Genomic DNA, 12,290 nt, shown 5'->3' on the forward strand with positions numbered 1-12,290 from the left:
ATTTGATATATTGACTTATGACACTAATGGAAGTATTTTTGCAATTTTTTCTTAATTTGTATAATTTTTTGTACAAATATCATTATATTATTATTATTATTATAAGACACTAATGGAAGTATTTTTGTAATTTTTTCTTAATTTATATTACGTTTTGATATAATAATTAATATTCAAATATTAACACACATTGTAAATGAGACTCTTAGAAATGGAAGATGATAGTAAATAAATATTGAATATAATGTTCGAACTAACAAAGAATACATTTCTATTATATATAATCCAAAAACAACGACAATAACAAAAACACAAAATCCCGTGCCCTCTAACACATATCGATCGAAAAACCGAGAACTCGACAAGTACATAACACAAAAACAACACTAGCTCTACGCTACGGCACTCCTCCGTCTTCCTCAACGGCTAACTACCACTATATCGGTGAGCACGCTAAGTTATCGCGCGCCAATGTTAGAATATTTTCACAATGTATCGAGAAAACGCTATGTATATTTTATAGGTAATAGTACAACAGAATCGGAATCAGTAGTACCCTTTCCTCCTCGACTGAAATAACTCCAATCTCTTCTTCCCTTCTAACGCCAACGCCTCGATGTTCTTGTCCTGCATCAAGTTCGGTTGCTTCGTGCCCCATTCGAGCACGATAAGCACATCCTCCTTCGCCAAAATGTCGCTCTCCGGGACATGCATTGCGAGGTAACATAGCAAGACGAAGCACGGGATTTGCACCATTTGCTCGCCAAAGTACACCAACGGGACAAGATGCTTGATCCCGTCCTCGTCGATTATGGCCTTGCAATATTGCACGTTGAGGAAATTCTCCGGGCACGCGAACTTGTTGAGCGCGATCGCCGCCTCGCACATCACGTCGGGCTCGCGGTCGTCGAGGAGCTTCACCAACGGCGCGAGGATCCTCGCCTCGCTCGCCCGGAAAGTTCTTGCCAAGTTTCCGACGGATTGGATGCTCGGAATTAGAAGGTCTAAATCTTCCTTGTGAATGATTTTTAGAAACTGATCGATGACTGTTCGAGCTGCCGGCGCGGTGGGCTTGAACGCCCACCGCCGGAGCGTCTCGTCCTCCTCGGCCACCGCCGTGATCTCCATCAACGCCATGGCTGAATTGTACTGGATTTCGTCGTTGCCCTTCTCCACCAATACGGCGAAGCATAACATCGCGCGCGACTCGGTTATGCTCTTGCAGATCGCGGTGTTTCCCGCGCAGAGGTATCGAAGCGCTCGAGCCGCCATGATCTTCATCTCCGCCTTGATCGCCGGATCTTCGAGCTCCCGTCGCTTGATGCTGTCACCTCGATCTCCCGTCAGATGATGATGATGGGTCTTTTTCTTCTTTCGATTTTTTACCGTATCGTCCGCAGAAATGGGGTTTTTTTTCTTCGGCGTGCTCGATTTTATCGCGGTAGCGTTCGTAACGACGTTGTGCATTTGCGTCGTCGCAGGAAACCCGATCGGCTGCTTTGCGACAGCAGCTCGATTTGCGACGATGGCGTACTTGCTACTCTCGGGAATTGTCTCGAAAGCGAGATGGCTAATGAGGAGCTGGATAGTGTTGTTTTGCGCGAAGTGATCTTGACATTTCCGATGAGTCGCCGCGAGTTCGGCGACGGCCCAAGCGACCGCGACTTGGACCTTCATGTGGCCTTCTTTGAGGATCTTGGCGAAAACGGGACCGACGCCGGAGTTGACGATGGAGTCGACGGTTTCGGGGTCGCGGCCGAGGAATCCGATGGCTTTCGCGGCGTGTTCTTGAGCTTCCATCCGGCCTTCCTTCGCCAATTTGAGCAATGGCGGGAGGCCGCCTTCTTCGATGATCAATTTGCCGTAGCGATCGTTGTCGCGGGCGAGGGAGACGAGGGAGGCGGCGGCGTCGGCCCGGTCTTCGACGGAGCCGGAGCAGAGGGCGGCGATCTGCTCCCAAATGAGGCAGAGGATTGGCTCGTTGGCGGCGATGGGCGGGAGGCCGCCGAGGTAGTCATAGTCATCGCGGTCGTCGACAGGGGTGGAGACGCGGAGGAGCCAGGTGACGTCGCCGACGGAGTTGTCGAGTTGCTGGACGATTTTCCGGGGGGCGGCGGCGGGGATGATGGTGAAGAGGCGGCTGAGGCCGGCGGCGCGGCACTTGAGGAGGAGGGTGAGGGCCTTTTCGAGGACTTGTTGGGTGTCGTCGATGATGCGGCGGGTGGGGCGCTCGTAGAGGTCGCCGCGGAGGCGGGCGGCCTGCCGGAGGAGGGCGGCGAGCTTTTCCGACTTGGCTTTGATGTCGAGGCAGTCCTGGCGGAAGGAGACGGCGCCGTCGGCGAGCTTGGCGACCTCGTCGGCGTATTGGATGGGCTTGACGAGGATTTCTTTGGCGAAATCCGCCATGAATTAGGCGAACGGAGATCGCAGCACCACCGCCGCCGGGGGGGGGGGGAGGGGAGGAGGAGTGCCGCTGGTGTTTTGTGTTTTTGGAAATGGAGAGGAAAAGTCGGAGGGGGTGGGGGATGGGAAGGGAATATAGGAGGGTGGGTGGTGGTGGTGGTTGGATTGCGGCGGGCGGCGGCGGGCGCCGCCGGAGGGAATGGTGGGGCGGGATTGGCGTGGGCTTGTTATTGCGCTGGATTGTCGTTGTGCCCGTGGATTGTACGGACTGAGTACGGGATTCCACCACGTAAGCAAAATGCTTTACAAAATTATTTTTTTAAAAAAAAAAGAAAAAAAAAAAAAAAAGAAAACGTTTCCATATAGAATAGAGGATTGTATTTTGAGTGAAATAGTAAAAAAAAAAAAAAAAGTAAAAAATGTATTTTGAATTGAACAAGAAAAATATAATGATAAACACTTATATTACATCATATAATTATTCTAATTCAAAATTACCTTCATATAATTATTCTAATTCAAAATTACCTTAACTCGTAATGTATGAATTGTTTACAATATTTACATTATATTACTATATTTTTTTTGCTAAAAATTAACAGCGAAATCTATTTAAGATGTGTTTGTTTAGATGTTTGAATGGAGTTTGTATAGTAAAAATATTGATTGGAATAATTATACGATGAGATATAAATAAATTTTAATACGATGTTTTAAATATAAAATTAATTTTTAATATAATATACAAAATAAAAATGAATATTTGATCCTATATTTTTAAAAAAAAAAAATTAGTAAGAAAGAAAATCTTTCAAGATCCTACAAACAAATACACCCTTGGTAAATTACTATAGCTTGTATATTGGTTAAAGTATAATGTTTAGTCTTAATCAGCACTCTAACTATCCCCGTCTCATTCTATACGAAAAATTAGTTATTAAGAACATCGAAAACTCGAAGCAAACACAACCGATCGAAGAAGAAGACAGCGTAATTTTAGAAAATACGTATTAAAAGATCGACAAACAGTTGAATCCCTTCATATTAAATTTCAAGTTATGTTACCGTAGAACATCCTGAATAAGCTAACAAAGGGCAGCTGCCATTCCCGTCGGTTTCCTCCTTACTTTTTCTATCAACTTTCCTATAAGCGCATCTCCTACAAACCTTACCGTGGGCGTAGAGAAGGCAGTTCAGGTCGAATTTTAAATCGGCTGGAATCCGATGATTGAGATGGACGTATGTCTTTTTAATGTCCGCAATGGGTGGCACCCAGCCAATGGTCTTGGCTATCTGAAAAACCTGGAGAAGTACCAACAATGGTGCCCAAGAAATAATCAAACCCTATCAAAGACGACTAACTCAGGTAGGTAATTCATAAACATATGAAAACTACTTACGTGTGTGTCCACCGGAAAATCATCAAGTTGCAGATTGAACAATAACACACAGGCAACCTGCGAATCGAAAGGTGAAATTAAAAATTCATACGATTATAGGCCATGAGGCATGAGACCACACTGTCGAGCTAATACTGTACATTAAGCATTTTGAAGCTTTTTGGTGGAAAGTGTTCACAATGTCATGGAGGAGGAAATGGTAAATTCAACAAAAAATCAATCGACATAAAGCTCGATAGTAATACCTTTGAAGCAAAAGAAATAATTGCTCATCTTCATCGTACTTGAATTAAATTACATTATACAAGTGCAACATTCATGGCTGCTTTGACACCGAAGATTACACAGCACCGCAAAAAGCTTAATTGATTTTCGAGAAATATGGGTTCCAACTTTTTGAAATTTCGATCAACTTTAAATTGCATCACTGATTCCTCTTCTTCCCGATAGAAACTTACACAAAAACAAAAACAAAAAATCTATTCTTTCAGAAATGTATATTCATTTGGTAGAGAAGTACCGTTTTAGGTCCAATTCCTTTCAGAAGGGAGAGCTCTGCCTTCACTTCCTCAATCGACAACTCTCTTAAATACTCCATGCACAGCTTCCCCTTTTTCTCGAGCAACCAGCTCAACAAATTCTTTATACAAGAAGATTTGGTTGGCGCCAAGCCACCGCACCTTATAACATCCTCGATGCACTTGGAATCAGCTGCAAGAACCTTGAAAATGCACGGGCTATTTAGTAGAATTAATTATTTTAGTCAGCTTGCTTAAACAAAAGCCAACAACGGGTCAAAAGCCTTATAATCATGATTTCAAACTAGACGATCCAATAGATCACATAACATGGTCTATCCTAGAATGTCATTGTTCACACATTTTTTATCGATGAACTAATAAAGGAAGCGTTTGTTCGTATTTTAAAAGTTGTTTTCTAGTTTATAAGTATTTTTCCCCGAAAAATCATTGCATCCTAAACAAAAATTTATTTTCCATTCCAAACATCTTGTTACAACACTTAATTTCCATATAAAACAATGTATCCAAAACTTATTTTCCATTCAAGAAACTTCAAATTCAAAGAGGCCAAAGCATCCTAACCATTGAATTTTGTTTATTTCTACTTTCAAATCCAATTTTACCACCATTCCAAAATTATCAAATCCAACATTAAATCGCAACGAACATATTCACATAAGACAATCAAAGCCCTAACATATAGTTAAATAATTCTCCCACTGAAGAAACCTACACTCCATCTACTTACGTTTTCAAACTTGTTTTTGCAGTATTCACCAAAAACTCTCCCCAAAAAACATCACATTTAAAATACTTCATAAAAAAAACCTATTCTCCATTGACATCCAACACTTGTTCATAACTAAAGCATAATATTGTGAATTTTACAACATCCAAGAACCAAAAGGGGAAACAAATGGAATATATCTTTTAGAGACACTAAGCTTTATAGCCCACACAAAAATGCAACTCCAACAACATAACTAAAGCCTGCAACTATGCAAATTTCACTGTCCCTTCAAAGCAGCAACAATCAAAAGCAAAAGAAGACAAAAGAACTCAAACCAAAAAAGCCACACAACATATATAATTTCAAAAAATAAAATAAAAAGAAAGCTCAAAAGCCATGGATACCTACATACATTTTCCCAAGTAGGGAAAGCCTTTTTGAGCGAAGCAAAAGCCCTCTCAGAATTGAGCTCAGTAGTGTTCTGTGACAGTACGGTCCTCACCAGACCGTCCAGGACAGTCTCGATTTCTTCTCCATCCTCCTCCGGTAATTGCTGCGTGTTTTGGTAGGGCTTTGCACGCATTCTTCGGTTGCGGTATTTGAGGAATTCCTGGGGGAATCCGTGGTGGGAAAGGAGATCGTCGCGCACGGAGAGGCACTCTTCGGCGGTGGGACGAAGGTAGTCCAGAAATGGCGGCCCCACGGCGGCGATTGTGGTGGATTTCGGTGGTTTGACGGAGGAATGCTTTCTTTTGCGGATTCGCTCCATTTTTTTGGCTCCCCTCTCCCTCGTGCCTGTGAGATTGTATCGCAGAAAATACAAAGGGCTCGGCTTTTTAAAAGAGGCCAATTATTTTACTGCGGGATAACGTTTTGAACTTATTTATTCATGTGTTACTATGTTTCCAATTTTTTAAATTTAAAAATCACATTGAGAAATTAATTCATCAATTAAAAAAAAATAATAATTAAAATAGGTTTCAACTAAAATAATTTTAATCAATTTTGTTCCTATCTTTATAAATCTAAAAGTCCGGTTCACCTGCCACACATATTTTAAAATAATTATTTTGTAAGGTGATAAGAAAAAATATATTTATGTTATAAATAAATGAAAGTAATATTTTTTTTAGGTTAAATTGTATAAAATTTATATGTGGTTTTACTAAATTGAGTCAAGTCAAATCTTCGTACTTCTAAAAACTGTCTCAAACTCTTCGTAGTTTCGTAAACTCTACGTCCAAACTACGAATAAATTTTAAAATCTCAATTTTTAAATTCCTAAAATTACAAATATATTTATTTTTTTTTATATTTAGCCTCAAAAAATAGTAAAATTAAATTTTTAAAATCTGATAAAAATAACTATTTTTTTAGTATATTTACTATTTTTTGGACTAAATATAAAAAAATAAATATATTTATAATTTTATAGGTTTATGAAACCAGCGTATATTAATTAAATTAAATCAGCACCAAAACAAAATTAACTCAATCACTACAGTAACTAAAGCGCTGCCTATTGAATAAAATTCTGATTCTCAACGAAGAGTAACTGAGCTTTATCTCCACCATTTACTTAGCCTTAATATTATTACAATATAGTGCTCCTTTCGTAATTTAAATTTATTATTATTTTTTTATTTTAGATTTTCATTCAAATTTATTTTCGTTTTTTTAGTAAAAAAATTATAATTTTTTTTTACCAAAAAAATAAAAATTTTTATTCTTATATATTTCTTTTAAAACGATGAAATGAGTACATAATTTAATAATAGAGAAATTAAGTTTTATTTAATATTAAAGGATATGGAGCCACGAAACTTTGAGGGCCCTCTATATATGCGGGCTTTAAGTGCATGCACTCGTTTTAAATGTTACCATTTGTTTATTTATCTGTATTTGTACTTTTAAAATTTTTATTACTTTTAAATGAAATACTCTATTTTTTTTTACTTATCCATTTGGGTTACTATTGTAAATATAAGAATTTAAAAATTATATAATTCATAAATAATTTAAAATATATTAATAAAAATAATTATCACACAATCACACAATCACACAATCCATATATTTTGCATAGCGGGAGTTCCATGCAATATTTTTGAATATATAAGGGGATGTCGTCATGCAATTTTTAAAATAAATTAGAAATTTATGTTAAGTTTCGAAACTACAAGGGAGTTATATGGACAATTTTACCTTATTATTATTATTGTTGTTGTTTTTATAACGTGAAATCCGCAATCATTATCCGAAAATGCGCACGGGATAAATTTTCGGCCGAACTTAATACCCTGTCAGCTAGACCTAACAAAGCAAGTCACACTATGCAAAATCTGTATGAGAGGCGGACCTGAAAGCGTAGTCTAAACTTATTATTATTATTATTATTATTGGCTTTATAAGTAACTCATTGTATTACTTTTTAGTGTAAAAAACTTCTTAAACAAATAAATGGACATGAGAAGTTGAAATTAAATGACAAATAGTATTCATTTTGGAAGTAAGTCCTCTTCAATTCAATGAGCACCCATCTTCAACCCATCATCTCCGTTTATCCAGTGCAATTGCTACAGTAATTTTACTCTAATTATAACTTCATTTTTTATTTTTATTCTTTAAATATTCAATTTTTCCTATTATTTTAAACAATTTTTTATTTTTATAATTTAAAATAAAATTTTAAAAATTTTAAAAAATAAAAATTAAATTTTAAAATTAAATTTATAATTTTAAAAAATTAAAAAATTTAAAAAAAAATAGTGTTTGCTATAATGCAAATAGTTGCATTGTAGCAAACTCTAAATTTGGTGTTGCGAATGGCGCTGGATTGGAATAGCTCGGCGGCAAAAATAATGTTCGAACACCAGACATTGAGCATGTTGGATATGCTCTTAATCCCAGTTGAATAAACCAATGTAATCATAATAATAATAATAATAATAATAAAGCTTAAAGCCTTAAAGCGCAGCTGAGATGAGATGTTCTTTCCCGCAACGCATCCACTTTCCTATAAATATAAAGCTCCTCTTCTTCATCTCCTCTTTGCTTTCCTTTGTTTTTTTTTTTTTTTGTCTTTCAATTCAATGCTCTTTCTCCGATCTTATCATCAACTGCTTTACCTTTTTATTATGCACTGAATAATACTGTCATTGTTCTGTTCATTATAATTATCTGCAGGATGGCCGGAAATCGGAGACTCCGGCGGTGGCGCATCAATTTTTTCTACAGATCTTCAGCCAACTCCAAGGATCCGCCCAAGGAATTCGTCTGTCCGATTTCAAACTCCTTGATGTTCGATCCTGCCGTCGTTTCATCCGGCCAGACGTTTGAGCAACTCTGCGTCGATGTTTGCAGAGATTTAGGCTTCGCGCCTACGCTTCGTGACGGCTCCACGCCGGATTTCTCGACGGCGATACCGAATCTCGCTTTGAAAAGTGCGATTGAGAACTGGTGCTTGAAGTCAGGGCTGGAGTTCCCGAAGCCGCCGGTGTATTCGGATGTTGAATCGATTGTTCGATCTCGCAGCGGCTCCGCAGCCTCGGGGAAGGAAGAGAAATCGGAAATTAGGTATTTGGAGAGGGAATTGTTGAACGGAGTTACGGAGAAGGCTCCGATCTTGTTGTCGCACGCTGCGAGTGAATTGAACCGTAGGAATTTGTACGAATCTTCGAGCGACGACGAATCGGAGGAATCGGTTATCGCTAATGCGACGCCGCTGTTGCCGTTCGCTACACGACCGTCGTGCTTTTCGCACTGTTCTTCTTCGCCTTCAGTGTCGTCGGAGTTCTTCTCCGACGAGGCGTCGTCGAATTATTTTTCTGCTTCGTCTTCAATCTCTCCTTCGGAGGATGAAGATTTTGTGACGCAAATGAACAGTTTGGATGTGTATGACCAAGAGCAGGCTGTGATTCTTCTTAGGAAAACAACACGAACCGAAGAAGATTCTAGAACGTCGCTTTGTACAGAGAGGCTTCTAATGGCGCTGAAGAAGCTCTTGACGTCGCGATACGCCGCCGTGCAGAGCAACGCGGCGGCGGCGATCGTGAACATATCTCTCGAGAGGTGCAACAAAATCAAAATTGTGAGAGCAGGAATCGTTCCGATTCTAATCGAGGTTTTGAAAAATGGATTCGAGGAATCTCGCGAACACGCCGCCGGTGCGATCTTCAGCTTAGCGATTGAAGACGAGAACAAGACGGCGATCGGAGTTCTCGGCGCGCTGCCGCCGTTGCTGCACCTGCTCAGATCCGGAACGCGGCGGAGCCGCCGCGATGCCGCCCTGGCGCTTTACCACTTGACGCTGGTACAGAGCAACCGTAAGAAAATCATAAAGCTCGGCGCCACCGCCGTTTTAGTGGCGTTGCTGGCGGACAGAGAGGCGGCGGAGGCGGTGGTGCTGGTGCTGTGCAACCTCGCCGCGTGCGGCGACGGCAGGGCGGCGCTGCTCGACGCCGACGCGGTGGAGCGCTTAATGGCTGTTCTGAGAAACCGGTCCGAGTCGTACTCGGAGACGACTCGGGAGAATTGTATCGCGGCGCTACACTCACTGAGTCATGCGAACTCGAGGTTTAAAGCAATGGCGCGGAGCGCCGGCGGCGTGGAGGTGCTCCGGGCGGTGGCGGAGACAGGTAGCGAGCGGGCGAGGGAAAAGGCGCGGCGGATTCTGGCGGGGCTGCGGCGGCGGCAGGCGGCGGAGACGGAGGAAGTCGATTGGGAAGCCGTAATGAAAGGCGGCGTGGCTCAGATGAGATTCCGAGCCGGAGCGAGTTGCGAACGTAACTCGACCGAGTTCTGAGTTCATATAATTAAAATTAATTAGAAAATACGGGTAACTATTAGTTACATCTCTAATTAATAAGAAAATTACATAAGCCTCCCCTAAGAATCGTCAAATTACTAATTAAACCACATTTAGGAGATGGTTTTTAGTGGAATCATTTTAATCGTAAGGGCCTTTTCGTAGACACACACCATTACTCTATTACTATGGCCTACCTTTATGGTACTATTTTCTTAATTAATTAATTATTGGATAATAATAATAATAATAATAATAGCTTTGAGGGCCTAACATCTTTTTGTCACCTTTTGACAATTATATTAAAGTATTTTATCTTATATCAATATCTAGGCTGCGACTAAAGTGCAAAAACCATACTATAGTTTCAATACTATACCTATCTTACGATCACAAATTCAATCCTACACCGCCAGCCCATCAGGGATTAGAACCATCCCTTATATTTAATTAAGATTAAGATAGATAGTGGCCAGTCATGACTCATGATTTTCCTTCAATGGTAAGTAGAAATGCAATTAGAGTTGTAGAGCTCTTATACAATAATCATTGTATAAAAAATGTTAGTATTAATTTACATTACACCAATAGGAAGGGAACACAATGGCTATATATATATATGTTTAAATGCGCACGTATTTTGAAATTTTAAAATGTCAACGCGCACTGATGAATGTAGTTATATACATTTATATGTATATCTAGAATCATGGACCTTCGTACATGTTATCTAGCATGATTTGCTTTGTCTGATCTAATTTGCAGAATATTAAGTTCGACTGAGGTTTATCTAATGTGTACTTTCGAGTAGCAGCTGCGGATTCTTATATCATAAAAATAAAAATAAAAAATAAAAATTGATTTGCAGTTATATTGTTTAGAATTTTAACATTATCAAAATTATAGAAAAACGTCATTGAAAAATAAAACGGTAGAGAAAATAATTTATTATTATGTTTGATAAAATAAATAAATAATTAAAAAAAATACTTTCTCCATCTATTTATCTATTTTAAAAATGTATGTTTACTTATGATGCGAAATTTAAATTTAAAAATGTATGTTTACTTATGATGCGAAATTTAAAAAATAATAATATTTTAATTGTAATGGTTAGATAAAGTAATATAAAAATAATTTTTATTTGTAAAAAGAAAGTAAAATCCATAATTATTAAAAATAATAATAATAATTTTTTATTAGACAATACAAAATAGTAGAAAGAGTAAGCATAACTGAAAAATATAGAATTAATCTATTTGAAATATTAGAATATATAGCAAAATGATTAATAAAGAGAAGATGATTAATCCGGTAATAAAGTTTCAATAGAGTTCAAACTTGTGGATAAATGTTAGGGTATTTAATTGAAGTTTTTAAAAAACAAAAAAAAAAAAAAAATACATAATCACTTGTTTAACGCAATATTTTATAAAATAAAACAATGCATTTTTATTAAAAATTATAAATATTAAATTAAAAATTAAAAATATATGAGTATATTAAATGAACCAACCTAATATTTCTCATTTTTTATTTTTTATTTTATTTTTCTGCATATAAAATAGAAAGAGAATCAAATAATACAAAATATTTAAAAAAAAAAAAACACAATTATATTAATGAATAAATTTTATAATAGAATTACATAAATATTATTAATATTGTTACCTTCATCCAGGCTTTAGGCTTCGGTCCAAATTGTACCCTGTGTATTATGTCCAACTAATACAAATATGGCATATGGAAGGTAATATTTAATGCTTTTTTTTTTTTTTTTTGGTTGGGTTTGAAAAAATTTAGTTTGATTTTGATATTAAAATAATATTTGATGGGATATTTTGTGAGAGAAAAAAATATATTTTTTTCGGGAAACTCAAAGTTCAAATAATAAAATTTGTGTAAAAAACATATTAGTAGAAAAAAGTGAAAAGAATTAAATCAATTTGTAAATTAGTCCTCGCCAATTTGTTTCCCATCCCTAACGTAAATTATCCCGCTTCGACCTCGGCTTATTGTTTTTTCTCCACCGACCTAGACGCTCTTGCCCGACCATTTGCTCCTCTCGAGAACATTTACGCAGGCAGAAATCCTAGGTCGAAACAATCGCGAGTGCCACCGCTCTCGTCGTCGACACCACCGAAAAGTAAGGGTTTTATCCAAAATATTTTTACTTCTTTTTATTGTATACATATTATAGGTAATGGAGATTGATGAGCCGACTATGAATAATTTTTCGTCTTCGTGTAAATTAGACTTACGAACATAAAAAATGATGGTCAATCTTATAATATCATCGGGGGTGCGGCTCATGACAAGAGCAGGGTGAGCAACTGCTCAGGCCCCTAATTAATAGGTGGTACATATTTTAAATTATTATTCATTATTATTATTATTATCAAATTTTAAACTTAAATTTTAATTTGTAT

At 37.9% G+C, this 12,290-nt stretch overlaps 3 protein-coding genes across 3 annotated transcripts; 1 reads left to right on the forward strand and 2 right to left on the reverse strand.

Annotated features, from left to right (window-relative positions):
- Window positions 1–334: 334 nt before the first annotated feature.
- LOC127241806 (uncharacterized) lies at window positions 335–2,414 on the reverse strand. The gene has a single exon (XM_051261028.1). It carries the CDS (start codon window positions 2,404–2,406, stop codon window positions 547–549), a length of 1,860 nt encoding a protein of 619 aa, XP_051116985.1. The 5' UTR covers window positions 2,407–2,414; the 3' UTR covers window positions 335–546.
- A 920-nt stretch (window positions 2,415–3,334) lies between these two features.
- On the reverse strand, window positions 3,335–5,848 carry LOC127241757 (putative DNA glycosylase At3g47830). Its single transcript, XM_051260957.1, has 4 exons — window positions 5,467–5,848; window positions 4,324–4,524; window positions 3,804–3,860; window positions 3,335–3,705 (listed from the first exon to the last, which is right to left on the reverse strand). Exons 1-4 carry the CDS (start codon window positions 5,821–5,823, stop codon window positions 3,460–3,462), a joined length of 861 nt encoding a protein of 286 aa, XP_051116914.1. The 5' UTR covers window positions 5,824–5,848; the 3' UTR covers window positions 3,335–3,459.
- Window positions 5,849–8,065: 2,217 nt separating this feature from the next.
- LOC127241867 (U-box domain-containing protein 38-like) lies at window positions 8,066–10,472 on the forward strand. The gene has a single exon (XM_051261101.1). The coding sequence runs from the start codon at window positions 8,242–8,244 to the stop codon at window positions 9,856–9,858; it is 1,617 nt and encodes a 538-aa protein (XP_051117058.1). The 5' UTR covers window positions 8,066–8,241; the 3' UTR covers window positions 9,859–10,472.
- The last annotated feature ends 1,818 nt before the right edge of the window (window positions 10,473–12,290 follow it).

Source organism: Andrographis paniculata, unplaced genomic scaffold (genome assembly GCF_009805555.1).
Source record: "Andrographis paniculata isolate CXL003 unplaced genomic scaffold, ASM980555v1 Contig83END, whole genome shotgun sequence".
Classification (NCBI taxonomy): domain Eukaryota; kingdom Viridiplantae; phylum Streptophyta; class Magnoliopsida; order Lamiales; family Acanthaceae; genus Andrographis; species Andrographis paniculata.

Excerpts from the sequence above, each read along its gene's own strand:
- LOC127241806 (XM_051261028.1), bottom strand. The coding sequence starts at position 2,406 with ATGGCGGATTTCGCCAAAGAAATCCTCGTCAAGCCCATCCAATACGCC.
- LOC127241757 (XM_051260957.1), bottom strand. The coding sequence starts at position 5,823 with ATGGAGCGAATCCGCAAAAGAAAGCATTCCTCCGTCAAACCACCGAAA. Across the intron at positions 4,525-5,466 it reads CTTTCCCTACTTGGGAAAAT|GTTCTTGCAGCTGATTCCAA; the intron begins GTATGTAGGTAT and ends TGCATTTTCAAG. Across the intron at positions 3,706-3,803 it reads ATTTTCCGGTGGACACACAC|GTTTTTCAGATAGCCAAGAC; the intron begins GTAAGTAGTTTT and ends GTACTTCTCCAG.
- LOC127241867 (XM_051261101.1), top strand. The coding sequence starts at position 8,242 with ATGGCCGGAAATCGGAGACTCCGGCGGTGGCGCATCAATTTTTTCTAC.